Raw genomic sequence first — 24,446 nt, forward strand, 5'->3', positions numbered from 1 at the left:
GTTTTTTTCGGAACGCAGCACTATTAGAGACTGCAGTACTACTGGAGACTCCAGCACTCATTTTTCAACGGGCATTTTCAATTGGAGATAACTAGTTATTAGTAACAAAAGCTTATCTTTAAGCAGAAATTAATTGAAATTGTGAACTTTTGTAACAAAAATGACTAAATAATTCAATTATGTTTGTAAACTAACAAGACAATGATCAAAAAATTAAAAAGAAAACACCACAAAATGTCGAATCTATTGAGTGAGCACTAATAGAGACTGCAGTACTACTGGAGATGCAGCACTAATAGAGAATATGGTGTATTCTTAAGATGAGTTTGGATTTGGCCGACGAACAACGTGAAAAATCGGTACAGACTGTTTGAGGGAATTGTTCAGTGCCGTATTGAGACAAACCGGTTTGTTTCAAACGTTTTCATTTGCAGGTAAGATAACCGAAGGTCTAGGTGGACGAGAAACTGTCAGATGTCTGCAGCAACTGAAAGCATTTTGCAAACGTTTGATTAAACTTGAAGATTTCCCGTTAACATTTATTTCAAATTCCAAAAGACACGAATAAATTGAAACAAAACTTTCCATTTTGTAAGGAATGGGTCAACGGGGGGCGGGGGGAAAAGAGTGAATAAGAGAGGACACAAAAATTTCAGGGAACGGTGAATATTAACATAAAAGTGAAATAGGCTTAACGTTATTAGAGATAGAGTAGTATTGTATTGATTAGATGGAGGAAAGGGGTAAAACATGTGATTAATTCGGAGAATGATAGAGCATGGCGGTGGAATATTGATAAACTTCTCAAAACATAAAAAACAACATGTCTGATTTAATTACTTATTTTTTATTTTTTATTTTTATTTTTATATATTTTTTATTTTTTATTTTTTATTTTTTATTTTATTTTTTTTTTTTTTAATTAATTTTTTCAAATTTAATTATTTAATTAATGACATATCGGATTGATCAAAGCACATCAAAATAGAAATTGTAATCTTCGAGCGATCCAAGAGCAGTCTTTCCGGCAATGTTTTGAACACTGTAATCTTGTCGTCCTTCTTTTTCAAAACCAGCAAACATGTAATCAACTAGCAAAACAAAAAAAAACTGGTCAGTGTTCCTGTACAGCCGATTGTATAGCTTCACACGGAGCGAGCTAAGTTGTCCATTAGCACCCTTGATCCACAAAGTCACGTATAACTTCACTGTTTCCGGCATCATTTCATTGTTCATCTCGATTCTAGAAGTGTTGAACAGAAGAAAATCATTGTATTTGATTGAGAAACTTGGGCCAATTAATAGAAACTCCAAGTTTCTGCAAAAAACTTGGTTTCGAAACGAGGTTGGCAAATTATCGACCGTGAGCACCAGCTCGTTGCAGTTGTTGATCATTAAAATAAGCCATTTTCCGATTCTCCTGAAGTTGAGGTTGGACGTCTGAAGTGTGATTCTATGGAACCTGACTCCAATCAATTCTCGGAAAAAATAAAAGCAATCATCGCTTGACTCGGTGATAGTGATGCTTTTTGGAAGTTTTCTTAAAAACGGAGCCAGTTTCTTGAACAACTGATCAGCGGTAAGTCTTTTGTCGAAGACTACCTCATGGTTGTCCATAGAAATCTTCACTGATCGCTTCGGATGCATCCAAATCTTCACATTTGGGCCGTATTTGAACATTAAATTTACAAAAAGTCCGTAAAAATGCAGTCCGATATACAATTCTTCTGCTATCGGATGTGAGACTGAATTCAAATCGAATTTTCCGATAATGACAAGAACAAGCCTGAAAATTGAGTTTATTTTTTGCAGTATTCATTAAATATTTTCATGCTTCTTAGCATTGTTTCTCAACACTGTGCTTTTGAAATTCGCTCTACAATAAGTTTCAAGATACATTTAAAGGTAGTGTCCAGTCAATGGGAGTTTCATTTCAAAGTGCTCAGAATGATTCCAAATGGCAAGCTACCACGATAAAAAACGGCAAAATGCATTAAGTTTGTAAACAGTCCGATGATTCTGGCGGTTTGCCATCTCTTGCTAATATACTCATTCCAATTACCGCGCTTTTGTTTCTAAACTTTGCCGATTTCTCATTATTTTGAAATACAAAAAATAGTATTGAACATTGATGGCCTTCTCTTTAATAAAAGTTAGAAAAAAACTGAAAAAAATTTACGTCAAAAATGAAAAAAAAAGCCTAGTGGGGCCCTGTTTAGACACAAAAGCAAAAGCAAAAGCTGACTACACGTGAAAAGTTTTTTTACAAAAAAAAATCAAATGTCAAAACTTACAGCTGGAAGAACGATATAATATTTAGAACTTTATTAATAGCACGAGGGGGTAGTTCAAGTAGTTTCAGAGGAATCAGAGGGGTGGTCACAGACATTTGAATAACAAGGTAATGAATGTACGAGGAATGATACAGGCTATAATGATGAGAATGAGCCGTCTCAATAGACAAGAGCCGATAGAACACCCGACTACATTAGTGTGTAGATGACAGTGACGGCGTAGAGTGACCAATAGCTAGAATCGATATTTTTCATTATCACATCTTTACATCAAACGGAGGAAATAGCTCTGTCGGTATTACCGGCTCGGCAGTCACAGTTGATTTGCAATGAAAGCAAAAACGCTTCGACGCAGACATTTCTCGTGTTTGTGAAAATTGGCGTCAGAGTGGCAAGCACCAAGGTCATATTAAAAACGCTCGCAATGTGAACAGGTTTCTTGGTTGATATTCCCTCCTTTTAAGTGTTGATCAAAACAAAGTTTTAAGCTATTTTCGTTTTGTTTTTCTTTTTTTATCGCTTTTTTGCTGCCACTAAAGTTTTGAAAAACAAAATTCTTGATTTAGAAGGATCTTACTTACTGATTATATATAATTTTAAAATCAAAAGGGTCCCAAAAAACATGTGAAACGTGTAGAAAATGAGCTGTTTAATATTTTCCACGAGTGTGAAAATTCAGAATAAGCCATAGCGATGAAGCCATAGCAAATCTAGAGTTGGGGGATAAAAACGTACAGAAGGTTTGAACGCTCCTAACTTTAATGGCACGACAAAAAAACAAATTTATCTTCTACTGAAAAGTTGTTAAAAATGAAATGAACTGTCAGTTGACAATAAATTGCTATCCTACATGAGTGACTGTAAGACGATATATGCAGTACATTAAGAGCCCAAAGGCGCTGAATATACCCAGTCGTATTCCAACACAACTCATGTAAGAAAATTTGTTTCTTTTTAACACATTTTTATAACCTATTACGGCGGAAAATAAATTTTTTATATGAGTGGCTTCTAGTGTATGCAGTATATAAAAGCTTACTAGCTTCAGCTGTTTTATGAAGCTTCAAGGAACTTTGAAATCTGAAAAAAATGCAAAAGTTTTTCAAAATTTTTTTGCGATGTTTGATGCTTTTCTCGTTTTTTCTCAGTTTTGATTTGTTTTTTCTAATTACTTAGTAGTTAGTCAGTAGTGAAACTTTTATAAATACCAACCAGTTCCTGCAATTTCCAGACTCCACCAACTCCTTTGAGTGGTCGAGAAGAAAGAATAACTGAATGGAAATGTTACTGTTTCATGCAGCTTCAAAACTATAGCACAGCGTAGATTGAAAACAATAGGCAACGAAAAGCACTTCTCGATATCTTAAAGGAAAGTTAACGGGTTGATTGAGGTACGTTTAAAGCCGATAGGTAACCAATTTTGATGACTTTTGAATATCTATGGGCTTTAAATGTACTTTAACCCTCTGGTAAAATCGATTCTGATCGACGTCGAAGTATGTCGAAACTGGGTGTACCTGCATCGATTGGACTTACTTTGACGTCGATTGGACTCACTGGTTATGTTATTGTGAAAATCATCTACATTTATAGAGTTCGCTGTGGCCGGATTCTCCTTGATTGGCAAAAAAGTAGTAAGGAACTGCATGACAACTATTCTTTGGGACATGATGAGAAACAAACTGTAAGCTTCTACCAAGATTCACTAGATCTACAATTCAAAACTTTATAGGGATAGAGTGCGTCGTGTCTATAAACTCACACAGGGGAAAGATGCAATTAAAGTAAAGAGATGGATGAAGGAGGAGCTAGCGAAGGAGAACAGTGAGATTTTTTACATGCGAGCTTTCTAATAGCTTTTTTGATAATTTCAATAAAACTATACCTGCAAGAAAGAAATTATCTTTCATCCTAAATTTTGTTTCTAACATATTTATTGAAAATTTCGCTTCCAACGAGTCCATCGAAATTTCCGCCTCCAAATCCATCTTGTTTCGATCAACTTGTTTTTCCTAACTCGACGCTGTCTTTCCAGATGGGTCTGAAAAGTCTGATCGGAGAGGACCGCTAGTACTTGTCATTTCCACTAACCGCTCATATTTCAACAGCTATGATACTTTCGACGAGTATACTACAGGACCGAGACAAACGTTTTCTAAAAAAAAAATACAAATCTGCTTTTCAATATGATAATTCAACTTTACAGAACTGAGAAAAAGAACTGAAAAAAGCCTTGTAGGATACAAGCTGCAACCATAGCCATTCAGCGATCAATGAATCCGGTGATTCCATCATGTTTCTTCCAAGATAATTCCATACGTACGACTGAACGGTCTGCAAATAAAGTTAATATTAGCATCAAACAAGAAACAGTAGAAAAACTTACATTTGATAAAACCGTAGTTCTCAAACTGTCTCTCACAAATTGAGATCTTGAGATCAATCCAACGACGACAAGCGAGCACAACCTTCTCGTCGGCGAGTCAAAGTTTTTCATTTAATGCGACGTCTCCATTTCATCATGATCATATCTTTTTCCCGTAGAAACGAATGTCTCAATTGCGCAGATCTCGTCCTCATCCATCTTCGTTTTTACCTCCTTTTACAATTGTAACGGTTTTCTTGCGTGGATACGGTATTGGGCAATCAAATGTCCGTTGCGATTGCTAATCGGCTTCACCTTATACAAATTTCCTTGGATTTCGCAAGTCAATTCCGGATTCTTTGGTTGCACCGTTTGTGGCTCTTTCAATTGGGTCTGCAAAAAGTTTTGGTCGGAGAGAATCATCAGTTCTTGAACTTCACTAACCGCAAAATCCCACATCGTCATCCCTTCACTCTGCGATCGCTGAAGCGCCAGACAAGAATCTAAAAAAAACAATCTATGAGTGAAAGTGACGTTAAATTTCGCGCTAATAAATGATTTTATCCCAAATTTACCACTGTATCCTCGTGTTCATCGAAATATAATGGACAATGGAAGCCAAACATATTCAAAAATGTGAAAAAGTAACAACTATAAATTGGTGGAAGAAATTCTGTTGAATTTGCAAAATTAAAATTATAATTACAAGAAACTATGTTTAAAATGAATGATTCCGCAAAGAAATTAGTTGACACAATTTTTTTTGCGCGGTCCGCAATAGTTCGTCGGGGTCACGTACAATTGTCAACCGTAACACGGCCCGGCAAAGGGTACATCAGTGTAAACGCGCTCTACGGATAATTGAGTTTAGCCAGGTTTGGGCGCGTTTTAAGGAAAAAAACCATTTTTTATATGCATCACAAAAATGTTGGACCATCCGTTTTTGAGAAAAACGCGCCCCAACGCCCAGGTGTACGGTAGACAAATTGCGTACAGGTACCACTTCTCGGGCGGTGCGTAACCTTTAATTCTTTAAGTCTAGAATAGGGCTGTGCGGTTGATGACTCGGCTGATGGAGAAAATCAAGTTTTTCAACGTGTTAGCAATGACCAATTAGGGAATACTTGTATTTGCAGTATCGGCTGAGTCATGAGCTTCTTATTCTAGAAGAAATTTTTTTAAAAGTGCACACACCTTCACAAAACAGTCGGTTTTTCAAATCAGCCGAGTAACTCGGCTGTCGGCTGTCGGCTGATTGGAAAAACGAGTCTTTCAGGAAAGTGTGTGCACTTTTTCAAAAAATTTCTTCTAGAATAAGAAGCTCATGGCTCGGCAGATATGGCAAATACAAGTATTCCCTAATTGATCATTGCTAACACGTTGAAAAACGTTAATCTGTTCCATCAGCCGAGCCATCAGCAGCACAGCCCTATTCTAGACTCTAGAAGACAAATGACTTGACAGTTTTATGAAAACTTTAAAATGTTTTAAATATTGCTTACTGAAAAAATTGAACTTGAACATCAAAAATTGAAGAATTGAAAGCCTGATTACGAAAATAAACTTTACGGGGTGACGACTTTCAAATATGTGTATATGTGTAGATGCATTTTTTCAAAGAATTCATACAGTAATATGAAAATATAAAATGTTAAAAAATGGAATTGAGCATTTTCTTCAGTTCAAAACTTGAAAATAGAAATTATGAAAAAGCTAATATATTTGAAAAATATTAGGTCGACAAAAAAGTATTGACGTGCTTTGCAATTTCACGATTTTTTGAAAATTTTACATATGTGATGTATAGTAAGCAGTGAGAATATGAAAACATATAAGTTTCATCTATTATACTTTGGTCCTCTGCGTAGTAATCGAAAATTTTTTGAAATTTTTTTTCTTGATTTTTTGAGTTAGCCGTTGGAGACTTGATGCTAATATACAAATCAATTAATGCTATTTTTGTTTAGTGCAAAAAATGAATTCCAACTCCATTGAGCCATTCCAAAATTTTTTTATAGTGAACCAAAGGCAAAATGCGAACCACACAAAAAATACGACCTTTTTCAATTTTGATTAATTCTTGAACGTATTCATGATAAAATAAATACAATTATTACTTTTATTCATTTTATTAAAATACCAGCCATTTCCTTTAGATTTCGCAACTTTTCAAAATTCAATATTTTCTTAAAGTCTGGTATTTGGATAACTTTTACACTTTACTAATGACAATTTTTCAAATTAAAAACATCAAATTTATTCGATTTGAAAATTTTTGTTGTATACTTACTGTATTTCTTCATAGATTGACTTTTTTAAACAAAAATGCTCAATTCAAATATTATTATTGTTTTTGATTTGAAAAATTGTCATCGACAAAGTGTAAAAGTTATCCAAATACCAGACTTTGAAAAAAAATTGAACTTTGCGATTGAAAATTGCGAAATCTACAGGAAATGACTTGAATTTAAAAAAAAAAAGAACTCATCTAGAAATGAGCCAAAAATATCTGCAAATTCACTAAAACTGACTCTTTAAATTAATAAAAAAGTTATTTTTCGATAATCAGATAGATATCGATTTTTTTGTTTTATTTTTCACATTAATTAAAGACATATCTCTATTTTTTTAAATCTTTTTTTCTCATTACAATTAATGTATTTGTGGGAAAAGTTAGCTTTTCAAAGTAACCAAGAATGGAAACGGAAATAGTTTTGGATATATACTTGCAACATATGTATGCCTTTAAAAATAAAAGAGTTATTGTTTTCTTGGCTGACAGCCAAAAAAATAATTGAAACTCGGATGTCGGCGTGAGTCGATAGCCAAAAAAGTGATTCGGCTGTCGGCGTGTATGGTGTGAACCGACAGCCGAGAAAAAATAAACACTCGGCTGTCGCTGACAACCGAATTTTTCCATCAGCCGCACAGCCTTGGTATAAATCGACCGATAAGTTTCTTCATTTCGAGAGCTTCCAAGCCCTGTACTATGTATCTTTGTTTGATGGGATCCAAGTGCGGTGGACAGCTCACAGGTGGTTTAAAAAGGATCCGTTGCCACGTCTTTTTTCAACGTATCAAAATCCAATTAATACAATTCATGGGGTCTCATGACCCTCGAGAGAAAAGCCGTCCTTCTCGAAGCGTTGGTACCAATTGTGTATTGTATTATAGTGAGGGGCATATGTATGATAAACATTCTCAGGGAAACATCGTTGGCTAACTGAGCTGAGGCAAGAGGGAAAAGAATGGGGCGTTGTTTAAAATTAAGTACCTTCACTCGTTGGTGTACCCTAGCAACAAGGCAATACCGAAGTGCAACTGCGGTGAGCGGTGAAAAAGCAAACCCAGTCACAAAGACTTCCAGTTCAACCTAATGTTTAATGGTTTCTATGTTTTTGACAAATACCCATTTTGAGGAACACATTATTTTTTAATCAAGGATTTAGATTAAAACATCATTTTTATGGTTTATTTTAGGAACATTTTATTAGATTGTTTGGTTTTTCTGAGAATCCTGAGAACTGAGAAATCGAAACTTTTTGTTTTTCGATTTTCAATTTTTCGATTTTCCCATGAAAAAATCGAAAAATCGAAAAAAAAAACCGACAAATGAAAAAATGATACTGTTGTTTGTAATTAATAGTTTTGCAAACTTTCTTCTAAATACATGTGAATTTAATTGTTTCTTTTCTTTGAAATGAAGATCGAGATAATCACGAAAAAAAATTTCAAAAATTTTTCGATTTTTTCAAATCTTAATATTACGCAGATGGCCAAAGTAGCTTAAATTTATAAGCTTTCCTATACTCACTGCCTACTATGAGTCACATATATAAAATTTACAAAAAATCGTAAAATGGCAAAATACGTTCATAATTATTTGCCGACCTAATTGTTGACAGCTCAGATAAGTGCGTTGGGGAAACACCTCTGACGTCAAGTATATTCAGCGACAAGAGAGATACTGGCGGTTTCGGAGTGCCATCGAGAAAGAAGAGATAAGCGGTGTGAATAAGATAACACAATTGTTTGCCACAAAACCCCTTTATTGCTCATAGAATAACAAGTAATTAGGGTCAGTAGGTCCAGAGACGACCGCTCACAGTGGAGCGGCCGACATCCAACGAGGCCGACATTGATGGTGGAATGTGTGGAGCCAGATGTTGTGGTGGACCGTTGGTGAACGTGTTGAACGACTTGAGTGACTTGAGTGACTTGAGTGAGCGGAGCGGCTTACATTTTAGGCCAGGGATAATTATACGAAAGGGGGAGCTGCGCCTTTAAGGGCGCGGCAAGACCATTTGGATGGGATTCCAATAAGGAAGCGTACTGGAGACGAGTTAACGGGGGAAACGCGGGTGAATGGAATTGTATTAGAGGTTTTGAGGTATGGCGATCATGATAGAGTCATGGAGCCATCCTCAAAAGGTCACTAATTTGGGAGATGGGATTGTTTCCCAGCCCATCTCACAACACTAATACCAAAATTTTAGCTAAAGAACATTCGGAGAATGAACATCTAATAACAGTTGTGTCAGGAATTAGATCACATTTAGTTTTAATTACTCCTTCTTATTCTTCGGCGCCCATTGGTCTTTAGTGCCACAAGTGTACAAGGCATAATTAAGAAGAGTTGGCCAGAAATATCTGAGGAAAACTGCAAAGCGAGCACCAAATGGAGCCATGTCAAAGTCCGACACTCGATCACGGATTGCATCGGAAATCATGCGTGCAGAGTGTTCCGGTGAATATCCCTGCAATCAGTATAGTTCGAAGAACCTGTTAGAAAGAGTAAGAGTGAAACTAGTGTCGCAGGCTATTTAAATAGTTAGATGCGCCACTCAGACAGAGCAGTAGCAACGAAATTAATCTCATTTTGTTAAAACGCATTCTTACTTTCTTTTGGTTTTCATCCTCTACCCCAACAACTTTCCCATCGGTGTTCAAAGCTCTCGATCCAAAACCGGTGTTGATGTATCCAGCGGAGACCACCAAAATGTGCAGGTTCTTGTGCTCGGCGCGAAGACAATCAAAGTATCCTTGAAGTGCATGCTTACTTGCAGAATATGACCTACAGCGCCAACTCATGTGAATCAAAACCGAGAAAGACATTTAGTTTGGCGCTGCAGATCGCTAGGTCGCAGGTCGCAATTCTACCTAGGTCGCAATGCTACCTAGCGACCTATGTAGGTCGCACTCTCGGCACCTACTAGCTACTGCGCGCCCCCTCTGCGCAAAAAACGCGCGCACCGGTTGCGTATCGACCACGCCCACAAATTCTTGAGAGGTTGTTGAGATTTATTTGTTCGAACGCATTCCATTTTTCTCTTTTTTTTCAGCTTTTTTTGTTTATTTTCGTTTTTCTAACTTTTGAATTCTTACATTTTCTCGATTTTATCAATTTCAAAAGTATTTGCTTATAACAACATTTCGCAAAAATTGGCTTATTTTTGGATATTTTTCAATCACTCGATGCCCAAATTGGCCAAGATTTCACCAGTTTACTGGATAAAACATTTATAACAATTTAGCGACACCAAATCTGTGCCAATTGTCACAATTTCAATTTTTCTTTTTTGGTCCAAAATCCACGAAAAATGTCAAAAACTGAAACAATTTTCCTGGAATATATATTTAAGCCGATCAGTATTTCGAAATTTATTTTCTCGCGGTTTTTCCTGAACTTGTGAAGCTTACGTTGGTTTTTCGTGTTAGAGTGTTAGAAAAGTTAATTTAAGCTTTAATAATATAAATTGTTCCACAAAAGATCATTGAAAAATTGGACTTTCTCTTGTTTTATCCAAATAATGAACATTTTGGTTGCCATTGTTTCCTTTAGTACTTTTCTTCATTTTCTTCATTCCGCAAAATAATTTCTTCAATCAAATAAAACGTAAACTTTTTCAGAAAACTACAGAAACGACCCTGATCGCCCAGAACATGACGGACAAATTGGCGAGTGTGTCAATTGAGAAGTTAGTTTATTTTTCAAGCAAATAGAAGATTAGGTATGAGCTTTTTTTCATAATACTAATTTTCCAGTTCCAACGATCGGACGCTTATAGAGTTGCCAACCGAAATGCTCACTGAGATTATCAAGAGAGTCAATCCAATCAATCGGTAAAATCAAAGTTTTAATTTCATTAATAAAAAAAACAACTTTCAGACTTGCTCTTCGTAAAGTCTGTCGGATTTTGCGAAAGATTGTTGATGAAAATCCAGGAGTCGAGTCTGTCACCTCGGCAGTCGACGATTTATCTCTCACTACGCGGAATTTAACCGGAAACTTTTGCGTTACGTACGGAATTCAAGGTTCCGGTTGTTTGATTTCTAGTGATTACTGCTGCACGAAATATATCGAAAAGCCCCGCTTGATGATGAAGCTTGACGATTTAACCGTAATTTTGAAGAATCCACGGCAACGATTGGATGATCTCAACATTTTTGGTGGTTCAGATTCGGTCGCAGTTGCAACGTGGTTCAGAGATACTTTCAATCCAGAAAATATGCTTCATACCAAAAAGGTTTTTTTGGGAAACTTGGAATTCAATGATGTTATCACTATCATTTCAACTTTGAAACCCGGATTCCTTCAAAAAATTGACTATGCCAGTTTGTTGCAACATGAACGTTCGCATGAAGTTTTCGAGCTTGAACAATGGAAACAGGCGAAAGAGGTTATCAGTCCAATGTCATCATTTCGTAGCTTCCCCATTGAGAACATGTTCCATCTGTCTCGTTTTTGGCTTGGCTTTCCAGGATTATCAATTTCTGATGCAATTAAAATCAGAGATGTGAGTTCGAAATAATGAACTGTGTAATTTATTGTGACTATTTGCAGATTCTCTTGAAATCCGCTCACTTCAAAAATGGAATAATTGATTTGAAAGATGAGATGACACCAGAAGTTGCGCGAGTTTTTAATCCAAACTTCTCTGCTCACAATATCAATGGAATTAAGAACAAAATCGATCGCTTTCTTGTCATAATTTATGAAAGACGTTTGGCAATCAATTAATTGTTGTCCCCCCAGAAATTCGAGGAAATGATATTTTCACCATGACTCTTTTCATCTTCAATGCGTCCTGTTGTTTTCTTCTGTTCTTTACCGGTTTCTTGTTACGTTTACTCTTGTTTTCTTTTTTTTTGTTCTAATGTCTTCTGAAATGCAAACTTATTTGCTTTGATTCTCAATAAATGAATGAGATAAAACGTATCCAATACACACGTTATTTTCTTTCCAGACAGAATGAATTTCGTGAAAAATGGCTAAAATTTCACCAGTTTCCTGGATAAAACATGTAAAACAATTTATCGACTTCACATCTGTGCCTATCGTCTCAATTTCAAATTTGACTTTCAAATTTTTGGACGAAATCCACGAAAAATCTCAAAAATTGGCACATTGATTGATATTTTTCAATCAATCTCAAATTGGCTAAAATTTTACCAGTTTACTAGATAAAGCATGTAAAGTATTTTATCGACATTGAATCTTTGCTAGTTATCACAATTTTACAATTCTCAATTTTTAATTTTTGGACTGAAATCCACAAAAAATCGCAAAAATTGGCAGATTTTAAGATTTTTTCAATTACTTGAAGCTCAACTCCGCCAAAATTTTACCAGTTTCCTATATCAAATACATATATACGACACACAGCGAACCGTTTTCCTGAAAATCAAGAGAAATTTGTAGTAAATGTTACCCGAAATTATGATTTTCAATTCGAAAACAAGCCGAAAATGAGTTTATCGTTTTTTATTAGGAATTATATTTGTTCATTTACTTTTTTGATATGAAAAATAGTTTTGTTGAAGTGAATTAGTCCGCAACGAACAAAAATTTGAGAAACCATCTCGTGTTTTTATTACACTATTGTTTATCATATCAAACGTTCTCCATTCATTGTAAAAACTAAGTTTTTAATTTTAAAACATGAGAGATCATTAAAAATTAGAATACAGAATTATTTTGAACAAAATGGCATCGGATGTGCATTGAAATGAAAGAAACACGCAGTATTAATTTAATAAACGTTCACTTTTAACAGGTTATGATGTTAAATCCTGGTTTCAAAGATTATGAAGTGTATGATTTTCGATTTTATTCAGAAACATACTCTAACGTTAGACTTCATAAGCTCAACTTCAGTAATCCGTTCAATGTCTGGAAAATGGACGAAAAAAGCGTTATCTATATATTCCGAACTGGAAACTTTTATTTTATAATGAAAAACTCCACTTAAATGATTTTTTGCGTCGAAAATCATTTCATTCTCTCTGAAAAGACACTGAAAAACCGACATAATTGTCTTCAAAACTTAAAAAATGCAAGCGCGCCCCAGCGCACACTTTTGAGTTTTATTGGCTACAAATTCTTGCCCTAGGTCGCTGTGCTACATCAAATATGTGCTAACGCTGCACAGGTCAGCTGCCTATTATCGATTCAGAATAGTCCATTCTCCTTTGTGCGTCAGAGTCCTCTTCATAGTAGCCGATAATATTACGTCAGTTGCTCTTTTTTTTCTGTCTCCCATTAGCCCTCACTTGTCCACTCCACAATTGCCTTAACCAACCTTCTCTGTCATTTGGTCTGTACTGCTCATCCTGCTGCAATGAATATTCTACAACTACCTGCAAAAGCTCTCCGGTGTACACTTCAACACTGCCAGCTTCTGGACATGTAAGTTTTTAAACATTTTTCATCATTTAACTTGAACAATTTTAGATTGAATTTCTCGTTTGTCTCAAAAAAGACGAAAAATCTTGCAAAGTCTTTGCATCGATTTGTCTTTTTGGTTATAGTGGACATTGATGATTCTGTGGAAATTAAAATTAAACCCACCCAACGCCATGGTCAACTCAAATTCACATTTTTTCTCTAACATGCATCGGAGTCTTCCCGTCGAAGATCCCCTGTTTTTTGAGATTCAACTTTTCAATAGTGGAGTGACTCTTGAAAAAACATTTGAAAATTCAGAACATTTGAAAATCGAAGGTTCAACAACTGGTAGAGTGATTTGTATGAGCATTCCGAGCATGGGAATACGAAAGTATGTTGATCACCTACTGGATGTTTTAAATCGGGCAAAACTCGACGAATTCACTATAACCAGAGACAACTATTGCACTCAATCGATTTGCGACGAGTTCAAGGATCTCGACATTTGTTGCTTTATGAATCCCGGAAAAATGTCAGACTCGTTGTTTCATCAGAAGATTATGAGACAGATTGCAAGTAAAAGCGACAGGATTGATCTCAGTACTCCAGTATTTGAATCCAAAACTCACACAACTCAAGAGTTCTTGGTTCAAAACTTCGATGTCTTACGAGTGATGTATTTTTATGAGTACAATCTTAATGATATTCTCTCCACAAACAGCATTGTAGTTTTTGGGGAAGTTGTTATTGGCATAAATCAGTTCAACTTGTTTGTCAGACATTGGATCAACGGATCCAATCCAAAGCTCGAGTACTTTGAAATTAATGTCCCGAGCAGAATGATACATGAAATATGATTTCTCCGTTTTATTTAATAAAATATTGCATTATTGACTTTTACACCCCTACCCGCCAAAAATTCACTTTTTGGCGTTTGTTATAGACCATTAACGGATTTGAATTGTTCGTTTGTTCCATTACACACGAATGGTTTAATTTTTAAAGCAGGACTTCCGAAAAAAGTTCTAAAACTGTTAAATTAAGATCGACCATATCGATTTTAACATAAAGCATATAGACATACCATGCTCTCAGATAAACTGAACCACGCACAAAACGCCTACGAACCACGCAGGAGCCTGCCTGTCCCTATGTGGTTTTTGCGTGTTGTCTGGGTGGTTTGCTGACGACACATGCGTGATTTTCAAGCGTGACCTGGGGGTTCATAGCTGCCGGCGTGGCCTGAACTAATAGAGGACAGAGGGTTTAGAGTTTGGAGAGGGAGAGTAGACGACTGAGCAATATTCGATTATAGGGAGTACATAAGAATTAAACAAACAAGCGTAGAATAATAATAATAATAATAATTTATTACGCTCGCTGGGAGACGTGAAGGAATACAGATTACAATAGTTATCATTTTAATATTTTATTAACATTTTATTGAAATAACAATTTTAATCAAAAAAAAATCCGATGCTTTTTTAAACTGATAAATATAGATGGTAGCAATGACAAAAAATGCCAGGGATGCTTTCAGAAGCCGTGTCGGGCTAAGCTACATGTTACTATTGCGAGTATGAAAAACATCATACTCTCGAAATTTATCAATTGATCCTTGGACTTTTTTGTTTCGCAAAGGCTGGCGGAGTTTACAAGCGTACGACGTGATTCAACTATTATTTAAAGCTTTATAAATAAGACAAAGATGAACATTTCGAATGCTAAATGCAAAAAGAATCAGCAAAAAAGCTCCCGGCCTGTCCTCTCTGCCAAAAAACGCCGTTGGAGGATCAATTACTAAATTTTGGCAGTACTGCTGTATGCGGAGTTTTAGAAAATGTAATTTTCTACTCATTCTAAAATGGTCAATAAAGCGAACAAGGGAAAAATTTCAACTTAATCCCGGACTTCCGAATAAAACTTATGTCATTTTAAAGAAGGCCTTCCCCCTACAAAAATTTTAGCAGCAGAGGAGCATTTTGAACTGGAAAAAAGTTGCTCTGAAAATTTTTCAGTGCATTTTTACAACTTTGAGTTCCGTAGAATGGCTTCAATTGTGATTTTTTATACTGATTTTTTATGATTTCTAGGATGCTAAGGGGCCGGCAAACACTCAGAATTTTTTTTGGAATTTTTGGAAATTTTTTGAATAAGTAACAAAATTTTTCAGTTAAAAATTTTTAAAATTTTTTAAAGACGAACTATTTGAGTTATTTGAAGCCAAAAAATAGGTGTTTCAACGGTATGAAAAAAATTTAAAATTAATTAAAATTTTTTGAGAACTGAAAATACCAATATTCGAAAAAAAATGGTCATGCGCGGTTGAACCCAAGACTTGAAAATAATAATCAATCTCGTTAACCATCTCGGATTATTGCTTATTTCTATTTTCGTGTGACCTCTGCAGATTTAATTTGGTGTAGTTCCTCTATCAGTCTTGTATCCCTACGAATTAATAAAACATAGGTCTTTTAGCCACTATAGAGTTGTAGTCTGATAATTTTGCACTGATTTTTTGCCAAACCAGCAATACATTGTGAAAACTTTAGAAAATACATTTATTACGTCCTGTGAAGTCGGTTCTAAGCTTTTCCCGTACGATGCACCATGTAAATGGTCGCTCAGAATCAACTGGAACTTTTCATCACATATCGAAAAAATACTGCAATTCAGATGTATACTGGTGAACACGGAATAAAAAGATGAACACGGACTAAATACTGGTGAACACGGAGTAAACTTTAAAAATTTGAAAATTTGGGATTTTACTGGAATGATTGAAGACGTCTATAGCAGTACCCGATTAACTGCAAATCTTGTTCTCAACTGAAATAAATTGTTGTGATGTTGGAAGCATAAAAAAGATCTGGAGAAATGTGGAGTTGAAAGACTTGTACCATTTGGACCATTTGGTTCATCAATTCGTTTTTGCATAATCATTTTCACTATCCCCGCATTACACATTCAATTATCAATAAAATTGTGTGAATATTTAATCTTTATTATTTCTTCCCCTTCCTTTCAAAATTTCCAGACGCATCGTTTTGGAGGCATATGACGATTTTCTTGTTACGATGACAATATGTGACTGGCAATCAAGCACAGATTTCAAAATAGTTTAATTATCAAGCTTTTTTGTTAGGATTTTCAAGTTATGGTTGAGATCATGATACCTAAAATCATTTCAATGACACCTAAAATCATTTGTACGTATTTTTAAGACTAAAACTGTATTTCCAAAGCATTACATACATGGTCAATTTTTGCCGAAACAAATTTTTCGTAAACTCGAACATTCACAAAAGCACAACCCCTCACCCTTCCTCAACCGTGCCAACTTTTTTCAATCTCGCAACATCTGCCATAAAATAACATAGATTTACTCGAGGACCCACCGTTTCCTCCGCGCCAACCATCCTGCGTCTCTCTTAATCACACACTGTATACAGTGACTCATAAATTGCAGTCATCATCTGCGAGACGCTTATGCACGCCCCATTCGCACTGTTTGGCACTTTTTCGTTTTCTCTATCTTTTATTATCACTGGCTGGCATATGTTTATGTTCATTGGCTTATGTCAACCACTAATTTTTTTTTGAAATCACAATACTTCTTTTGTTCTTCTTTTGATAGAGATCTTTTACATATATACCGTATAGCCCTCTAATAATCTTGCATCCATGCGACAGATTGATAATTTGTCCTTTTGAGAAGTAGTATTGAAATATATAGATTTTTAACATCTTTTTATACATTCGTAAATAGTTCACTGTCTTGTTCTATTAAAAAAATTGATGAAACTTTTTTTTGTTGAAATTTAAAAACTACCATTGGAATCGCTGACAAAAATGTTGAATCACTAATTCGAGTTTCTAAAATCCACTTTTTAAGATTTGGAAATCTTATTCACTCACTCATATCTGTCAATGTCGCACTCATATTTATCAATTTGCACGTAGTTAAAGCATATGTTAAAGGATGACTAACGGTATTGGGAATTTTTGAGCGTTATTGGCTTTAAGTGTACCGTAACAACGAAAAACGTGGGATAAACTACCACAATTTTTAATAAAACTACCACAATTTTTAATAAAACTACCACAATTTTCAATAAATTTAAATACAAATCAACTTCCAACATCCGCGACACGGAAAAGTGGACAACATTTTTTCAAATATTTTGAACAGCTAAAAAATTTTTGAGAAGATTAGTTTTGAAATTTGTTTGATTGGGCCCATTCTAAGTTTATACAAGTCACTACTCCTCCTTTAATTTTGCACCCTCCAGTAGTTTTAAAGTAATGAACACTTAGTTATTAGCAATTGATAAACAAAACGTGGCATAGTAAGCTATTTGTGATATTTCTAATCATTACCTATATATAAAAAAATAGTGTCCGTTTGTTAACAAGTGACGTCATAGCTTACAAAGGCAAGACGTTTTCGGCTGTTGGAGGGATATTAGTTTGGGGTTAGTAGGGGGATATGGGCGGGGTACTGTAGTAGTACTGTAGGAGTACTGTAGGAGTACGGTAGGATTACTGTAGTTTAGGAAAAATTGAGTTTTTGTCTTTTGAAGAGATATAGGTTTGAGGTTAGTAGTGGGATATGGTCGGGGTACTGTAGTAGTACTGTAGAGGTACTGTAGGAGTACTGTAGGATTACTGTAGTTTAGGAAGAATTGAGTTTTTGTCTTTTGAAGAGATATATGTTTGGGGTTAGTGGTGGGATATGGTCGGGGTACTGTAGTAGTACTGTAGAGGTACTGTAGGAGTACTGTAGGATTACTGTAGTTTAGGAAAAATTGAGCTTTTGTCTTTTGAAGAGATATAGGTTTGCGGTTAGTAGTGGGATATGGTCGGGGTACTGTAGTAGTACTGTAGGAGTACTGTAGGAGTACGGTAGGATTACTGTAGTTTAGGAAAAATTGAGTTTTTGTCTTTTGAAGAGATATAGGTTTGAGGTTAGTAGTGGGATATGGTCGGGGTACTGTAGTAGTACTGTAGAGGTACTGTAGGAGTACTGTAGGATTACTGTAGTTTAGGAAGAATTGAGTTTTTGTCTTTTGAAGAGATATATGTTTGGGGTTAGTGGTGGGATATGGTCGGGGTACTGTAGTAGTACTGTAGAGGTACTGTAGGAGTACTGTAGGATTACTGTAGTTTAGGAAAAATTGAGCTTTTGTCTTTTGAAGAGATATAGGTTTGCGGTTAGTAGTGGGATATGGTCGGGGTACTGTAGTAGTACTGTAGAGGTACTGTAGGAGTACTGTGGGATTACTGTAGTTTAGGAAAAATTGACTTTCCGTCTTTGGAAGGGAAATTGGAAACTTCGGGAAAATTCTGAAATGTTCCAGAACCTTCTGGGAATTTCTGGAAAATTCTAGAATGTTCCAGAACCTTCTGGAAAATTCTAGAAAAATCTGGAATGTTCCAGAACCTTCTGGAAAATTCGAAAAAATTCTGGATTGTTCTAGAACCTTCTGGAAAATTTTTAAAAATGTTGCTGCGAGATCTTCGTGGCGAGACCCATCGTGGCGAGACCCATCATGGCGAGACCCATCGTGGCGAGGCCCATCGTGGTGAGACCCATCGTGGCGAGACCCACCGTGGTGAGACCCGTCGTGGTGAGACCCATCGTGGTGAGACCCGTCGTGGTGAGACCCAAAATTTTGGCGGGAAATTTAAATTTTCTGTGAAAAATATTTTGGCGGGAAATTTAAATTTTCTGTGAAAAATATTTTGGCGGGAAATTTAAATTTTCTGTGAAAAATATTTCGGCGGGAAATTCAAATTTTCTGTGAAAAATATTTTGGCGGGAAATTTAAATTTTCTGAAAAAAATATTTTGGAGGGAAATTTAAATTTTCTGAAAAAAATATTTTGGAGGGAAATTTTAATTTTCTGAGAAAAATATTTTGACGGGAAATTTAAATTTTCTGTGAAAAATATTTTGGCGGGTAATTTAAATTTTCTGAGAAAAAAATTTTGGAGGGAAATTTAAATTTTCTGAAAATTCTAAAATCCTGAAAATCTAGAAAGAAAATTCTGAAATGTTCCAGAACTTTCTAGAAAAATCGAGAAAATTCTGAAATGTTCCAGAACATTCTAGAAAAATCGAGAAACTTCTGAAATGTTCCAGAACTTTCTAGAAAAATCGAGAAAATTCTGGAATGTTCCAGAACTTTCTAGAAAAATCGAGAAAATTCTGAAATGTTCCAGAACTTTCTAGAAAAATCGAGAAAATTCTGGAATGTTCCAGAACTTTCTAGAAAAATCGAGAAAATTCTGAAATGTTCCAGAACTTTCTAGAAAAATCGAGAAAATTCTGAAATGTTCCAGAACTTTCTAGAAAAATCGATAAAATTCTGTTTTTTTACTAAGTAAATATTCACTGTTTTTTATTCAGACCTTTGTAGTTTTATTCAGACCTTTGTAGTTCAAAAATAATTTAGTGGGTATTTTTTAACAAGGTAATATGAGATAAACTACCAAAAAATGCAATTTAATTATATTCCCACTGGGATCGCTTTCTTTGAGCAGAAAGTAGAAAATATTACGGAAAATGTTTCAAAAAGTTTAAAAATTTTTACAATTTACAGGCAAAGAAGTGGCGAAAAATTATTTTTATATTTGAATTATGTTTTATTCAATTGTATATGTAAATATTGTGGAAGAAATTTTATTTTCGAAAAGCATTGATTATTTCGAGCTTTGGTGGCTTTCGATTGTTTCTGTTTTTCTGGTCATCTATTATCTCACTGATATCACTCCATTTGTTGTGGTGCTTTTCATGATTCATAAATTTTTGTTTTCATATGTGTACATGAATTACAATAAACATTTCATTTTGTTCGAATAAACTGATTGCTGAAGTGATTCATCCATGTTCTTTCACCCCATGTGTATCCCTTAAAACCATCATAAAAAGCCTTCTCATTTTACTTTCCTCAGCTTCTTTTTCCTACACATACCCAAAAATAGTGCACAGCTGTTGGATTGTTGACGCGCAGAGCCAAGTGTTTATCGCAAGTGACAACATGCGCAATGTGGTGTGGTGTCTAACAGCAATTACTGTCAACATATCTCTTCTCGGAGCTTTTATAGGATTAAAAAAAACTTTTCTTACCATGTATGTCTAATTCAGAGCTTCAAAAACTCGAAAGGTTTCTTTAGTAAATGTTAATATAAGTTCTGAAACCGACGTGCCTCATATTTCATTTTTACTCCCAAATTTCCCCATCATCAAAATTATTGTCAAAATCTCCTACCCTCCTCCTACATTCCTTTGTAATTTTTTCTATTTCACTTTTCTCGCTTATCACATGAAATATAGACACAATGTCATTAGAACTTCAGTGTAATGAGGGGGTGAGGTAAACGAGCAATGCGAAGCGAACTCAACCAGAAATGATTTATGATGAACACTTCTCAAATGAGCGAAAATAAGCAAAAGCTAATGCATTCCGAGTCCTTCGTTGTGACTGAATGCACTGCTTTTTGAGTTGTGGAATTTGAGTACTTTTTGTAGAACATTTTCAAACTATTGGTTGCAGAAGATTGAGCTTATAATCTTAAGCTCTTCAAGATCTGTTTAAAAAAATATTAATTTTCATTTGCTCACTCTCATTTGCACAGCCCTGACAATCTTCCTTCAAGTTAGTTGGAAATCATATTCCTAACGCGCTTTGATGTATGCATGTTTCCATATGTTTTCTCTTTGTTTGGAATCAAATCAGAATCAACATCCCAGATTTTCTTCTGGATATATGTACATATTCGTTTTCTTTCTTTATATTTTACATCTTCATCTCCTTGACATCAACATTAAAACCACCTGACTTGCCTTCTGTTTGAGGTAAGCACTAAGCCCATCTGATTATATCTGTTTACCTCACCAAATACTGCATTACTCTAATTTCTATAATATTATGTAAAACGAAAACAAGCGAGCTCTATATCTCCGATATACATATCAGTTTCCATATGACTTGTGTAACAAGTTGCTAGAGTTCTTGTCAGGTTTTGAAATTTGCACTTTCACTCATCATCCGCAAGCTCACAATTTTTGAAAATTTGTAACATTAAAATTTTGTGGTGCGGTTCAGGTTATACATCGGATTTATCGGATATATGATAAACCTGAAAAGAACCAAAAGAGTTACGTAAAACTAACTTTTTGGGGAGGGTAGACTTATACAAGCATCCCTGTTTTCGAAATTTTTCACAATATTTCATTAAAAAAACAAAACTATTTCAACGTTGGCTAAGAAAAAATTTGGCTTGTGAATAATATATTAACCACAAACTTTTCTAAATCAATCTTTCTCCTATGCATAGAATTAGCAGCTTGCATATCGTAAAAGTGCGGCGCAACAGTAATTTGAGTATGCACGTCCTCAAATGACATAGCATAAACATTATCAGCGTTCAGCTATTTCTGGTTCTACCATCAAATCTCACCCCAACCCTTTACATCAGAACTCGTGAAGGTTTTAGAAATCTAAATGTAGAGTTACATGCACTCAGGACATATTAAAAACAGAAGTAGTATGTGCTGAGCTAATCTCCAGATTGAAATAAGATGAACGGATGAAGCGTGCTCAATGAGCAAAATTGGAATATTAGGATTAAGATGAGAGGACTTTTGCTTTTTTGAAAAAATGGAGGTTAGAATTTTGGACTCCGAAGTTGATTGTATCTAGATAAACTCTGTAAAAAATGTTTGCAACTTGTCATTTTTTGAAAGGTTGGAGTTTTTACTAATAATTGTTGAAGTACACATAATTAAATATTAATTAAAACAATTAAGTATCTAAGAAGTACTAAACGTTTAGCCGATTCTCGAAAGTGATCTAGTTAAAACTTTTAAAAGCCAATTGAACATTATTCGAAAAACATGAAAATTAGCATGAAAAAAAAATTAACCTAATCAATGAAAAAAAAATTTTTTTTTTAATTTAAGCAAAAGTAGCCTAGTCAATGTAAAAACTCCAAATACCACCATAATATGCAGATTTTGATAATAATTTAATAAAAATGAGTTCCCAGAAACATTATAAAAATTGAGAGTTTAGTGAGAAGTTAAATTAGGCTCTTTGGGATTTGTTTTAGTCTAGCAAAAGCATTCAAGCTTTTTCTCTCCCTTTAAAGATTCCTTTCTTACGAACAAACTCAACTTTTATTTTCTAGAAAATTCAAAATTGATCAGCAGAAATAAAGAAAAAAAAACGAGAACTCCGTTTAGATCTGATTGTTCTATTGAGAGAAAGTTGGAAGAGAAATAGGAAGGAAACGGATGGACCACCCATAGAGAATAAGTCGGCGGCGGAACATAATTGGGGGAACATGATGTGCATTTCCTCGTTTTCTACGTTTTTTTTTTCTTCGACTTCTTAGATATATCATCTCTTCCTGTGTCTTTTTCCCACTTCTTCGTTTCACTTCGAACGGGAAACGAAGGGCGGCGGCCCGAGAAGAACGAGTCACCCGATGGGCTGTGGCCACACATTGAAAAAGGAGAGGGCCGCTCTGAGTTGGGTGCTGCTGCTGTTGGTTGTGTCCCCCTTGTGTGCTCCTCAGCGAATGCTCCTTCACCGCCGTTTTCTTCTCGGCGTCTCGGCGATTTTGGTAAGCGGGACTCCGCGAATTTCGCAGTGTCTCGATACTGGCTCAAACCTCTTGCTCACACCCCCCATCTCCTTGTGTCTGTGTGCCACCCCTTCTATGGCCAGGGGGGGGGGGGCTACTCAATTCTTCTTCATCTTCTTCACTTCAGTTATTGCATCAACATGCAAATCGACTTTTGAAAATCCCCGCGCAGATGGTCCCCAACTTGTTTCAAGTGTACTTTTACTAGGTGTACCCTTTTTAAGCCTGAAATTTTTTGTTTTGCTCTTTCCTGCACTCTACAGTGTTGCTCATACAGTTGCATTTCTTAAGAACTTATCAAAATTTTTACATTAATCAAAGAATGGAACTTTAAAAATTGAGAAATCCCGTAAAATTTTTTTGAGTGGGCAAAAGCTCTCAAAATTTTTTTTTCTGAAATTAAAAATTTTTCACTTGACTAATAATTTCTAATTGTCACACTTTTCTCTGAAAATCCACTTTTTTTTTCTAAAACCGTAGAATTTTTAAATTGTAAAATAAATTACGGGTTTTTTAAATCTTTTAAATTATTAATATCATTTTTCAAAATTTTATGAATGTTTACCTGATTTTTTTCAGCTGTTCAGAAAATCACTGTTCAATGAGAATGCTCCGAAGGATTAATTTTGAAGTTTACTTTCAAGATTTTTTAAATATGTGGTTTAAAGAAGTTTATTTATCAAAACTACACAACGCATTTTCAATTTACTGAAAATGCCAAAAAAAAAACCTGAAACTAAAATTGTACTTTTCATTATTTTTGGTGCTTGTGTATTACATGCCCTCATTTTTGAATTAAATTAAATGTTCATTGGTGGTTTATTTAATGATTCATTTCTAAGCCTACAAATACAAAAATATGCTACACGTTTTTATGTTTTCTAACTTAAAAAATTACTTTTAAAATGAGGGCATGTAATACACAAGTACCTTCGTTTTTTCAAGTTTTAAAAAAAATTTTGCCGGTTTAGAACACATATTTGTTAAAAAATTTATATGTTTTAACAGTGCTATTTTTTGTTAGCAGGGGTCTAACTCTATATTTAAAATGTTTTTTGAACGATAATTTTAATTTTTGTTTTGTTTTCTATGTTTAAGTTCCCCCATTTCTCTCAATTTGAGAAACCTATCAGCTCGGAACAATTAAAAAAAAAACCTAAGAGCATCTGAATGCGGGCTGCTCTTGAATAAAGTCGTTGACCGATACATTTTCCAATTTCTAATATTGCCTATTTCCAAACACCACCTATACCACCTGGTATTCTTCTAGACCATCTCCGTCTGTTTACCCAAAATACGGCCATATATAACATGTTGTTTTCGAGTTTTGCTTTACTCTCGACACAAGCCGACTAACAAACGTAATAGGAAAACTATCAATTAGTCTGTGAGAGGCACGTACGCCCCCGGCTTTTCCCTTTTTTTCTGGAATTGGAGAAGAATCTTGAAACAGAAACGCTTAGAAA

The 24,446-nt window shown here is 35.0% G+C and overlaps 5 protein-coding genes, 1 long non-coding RNA gene, 1 other non-coding gene and 1 pseudogene across 8 annotated transcripts; 4 read left to right on the forward strand and 4 right to left on the reverse strand.

Moving 5' to 3' along the window:
• Window positions 1-969: 969 nt before the first annotated feature.
• On the reverse strand, window positions 970-2,679 carry C33E10.8 (F-box associated domain-containing protein; the record flags this gene model as incomplete). The annotated part of the gene is made up of 2 exons (NM_078404.4): window positions 2,295-2,679; window positions 970-1,786 (listed from the first exon to the last, which is right to left on the reverse strand). Exons 1-2 carry the CDS (start codon window positions 2,387-2,389, stop codon window positions 970-972), a joined length of 912 nt encoding a protein of 303 aa, NP_510805.2. The 5' UTR covers window positions 2,390-2,679.
• Window positions 2,680-4,494: 1,815 nt separating this feature from the next.
• On the reverse strand, window positions 4,495-5,082 carry C33E10.9 (annotated as a pseudogene). The gene is given in 3 exon segments: window positions 4,495-4,677; window positions 4,777-4,885; window positions 4,901-5,082. Coding segments are annotated over 3 exon segments (474 nt in total).
• A 3,608-nt stretch (window positions 5,083-8,690) lies between these two features.
• Window positions 8,691-9,851, reverse strand: C33E10.10 (DeHydrogenases, Short chain). The gene is made up of 2 exons (NM_078405.2): window positions 9,559-9,851; window positions 8,691-9,416 (listed from the first exon to the last, which is right to left on the reverse strand). Exons 1-2 carry the CDS (start codon window positions 9,772-9,774, stop codon window positions 9,225-9,227), a joined length of 408 nt encoding a protein of 135 aa, NP_510806.1. The 5' UTR covers window positions 9,775-9,851; the 3' UTR covers window positions 8,691-9,224.
• Window positions 9,852-10,569: 718 nt separating this feature from the next.
• fbxa-120 (F-box domain-containing protein) lies at window positions 10,570-11,887 on the forward strand. The gene is made up of 4 exons (NM_078406.4): window positions 10,570-10,637; window positions 10,705-10,782; window positions 10,829-11,456; window positions 11,504-11,887. The coding sequence occupies exons 1-4, from the start codon at window positions 10,603-10,605 to the stop codon at window positions 11,678-11,680; spliced, it is 918 nt and encodes a 305-aa protein (NP_510807.1). The 5' UTR covers window positions 10,570-10,602; the 3' UTR covers window positions 11,681-11,887.
• A 1,183-nt stretch (window positions 11,888-13,070) lies between these two features.
• On the forward strand, window positions 13,071-14,221 carry C33E10.1 (F-box domain-containing protein). The gene is made up of 2 exons (NM_078407.5): window positions 13,071-13,348; window positions 13,394-14,221. Exons 1-2 carry the CDS (start codon window positions 13,281-13,283, stop codon window positions 13,548-13,550), a joined length of 225 nt encoding a protein of 74 aa, NP_510808.2. The 5' UTR covers window positions 13,071-13,280; the 3' UTR covers window positions 13,551-14,221.
• Window positions 14,222-15,643: 1,422 nt separating this feature from the next.
• C33E10.12 lies at window positions 15,644-16,295 on the forward strand. Its single transcript, NR_160848.1, has one exon. It is a non-coding gene; the product is annotated as a long non-coding RNA C33E10.12 (long non-coding RNA).
• Window positions 16,296-18,758: 2,463 nt separating this feature from the next.
• On the forward strand, window positions 18,759-19,064 carry C53C11.4 (uncharacterized protein; the record flags this gene model as incomplete). Its single annotated transcript, NM_078408.1, has 1 exon — window positions 18,759-19,064. One exon carries the CDS (start codon window positions 18,759-18,761, stop codon window positions 19,062-19,064), a length of 306 nt encoding a protein of 101 aa, NP_510809.1.
• Window positions 19,065-22,926: 3,862 nt separating this feature from the next.
• On the reverse strand, window positions 22,927-23,056 carry C53C11.7. Its single transcript, NR_072949.1, has one exon. It is a non-coding gene; the product is annotated as an Unclassified non-coding RNA C53C11.7 (non-coding RNA).
• Between the last annotated feature and the right edge of the window lie 1,390 nt (window positions 23,057-24,446).

This window comes from Caenorhabditis elegans, chromosome X, assembly GCF_000002985.6.
Source record: "Caenorhabditis elegans chromosome X".
Lineage (NCBI taxonomy): Eukaryota > Metazoa > Nematoda > Chromadorea > Rhabditida > Rhabditidae > Caenorhabditis > Caenorhabditis elegans.

Coding starts and splice junctions, on each gene's coding strand:
- C33E10.10 (NM_078405.2), bottom strand. CDS start 9,774: ATGTCTTTCTCGGTTTTGATTCACATGAGTTGGCGCTGTAGGTCATAT. Junction 9,417..9,558: donor AGGATGAAAACCAAAAGAAA/GTAAGAATGCGT, acceptor TACTGATTGCAG/GGATATTCACCGGAACACTC.
- fbxa-120 (NM_078406.4), top strand. CDS start 10,603: ATGACGGACAAATTGGCGAGTGTGTCAATTGAGAA. Junction 10,783..10,828: donor AGAGTCAATCCAATCAATCG/GTAAAATCAAAG, acceptor AACAACTTTCAG/ACTTGCTCTTCGTAAAGTCT. Junction 11,457..11,503: donor ATGCAATTAAAATCAGAGAT/GTGAGTTCGAAA, acceptor GACTATTTGCAG/ATTCTCTTGAAATCCGCTCA.
- C33E10.1 (NM_078407.5), top strand. CDS start 13,281: ATGAATATTCTACAACTACCTGCAAAAGCTCTCCGGTGTACACTTCAA. Junction 13,349..13,393: donor CACTGCCAGCTTCTGGACAT/GTAAGTTTTTAA, acceptor GAACAATTTTAG/ATTGAATTTCTCGTTTGTCT.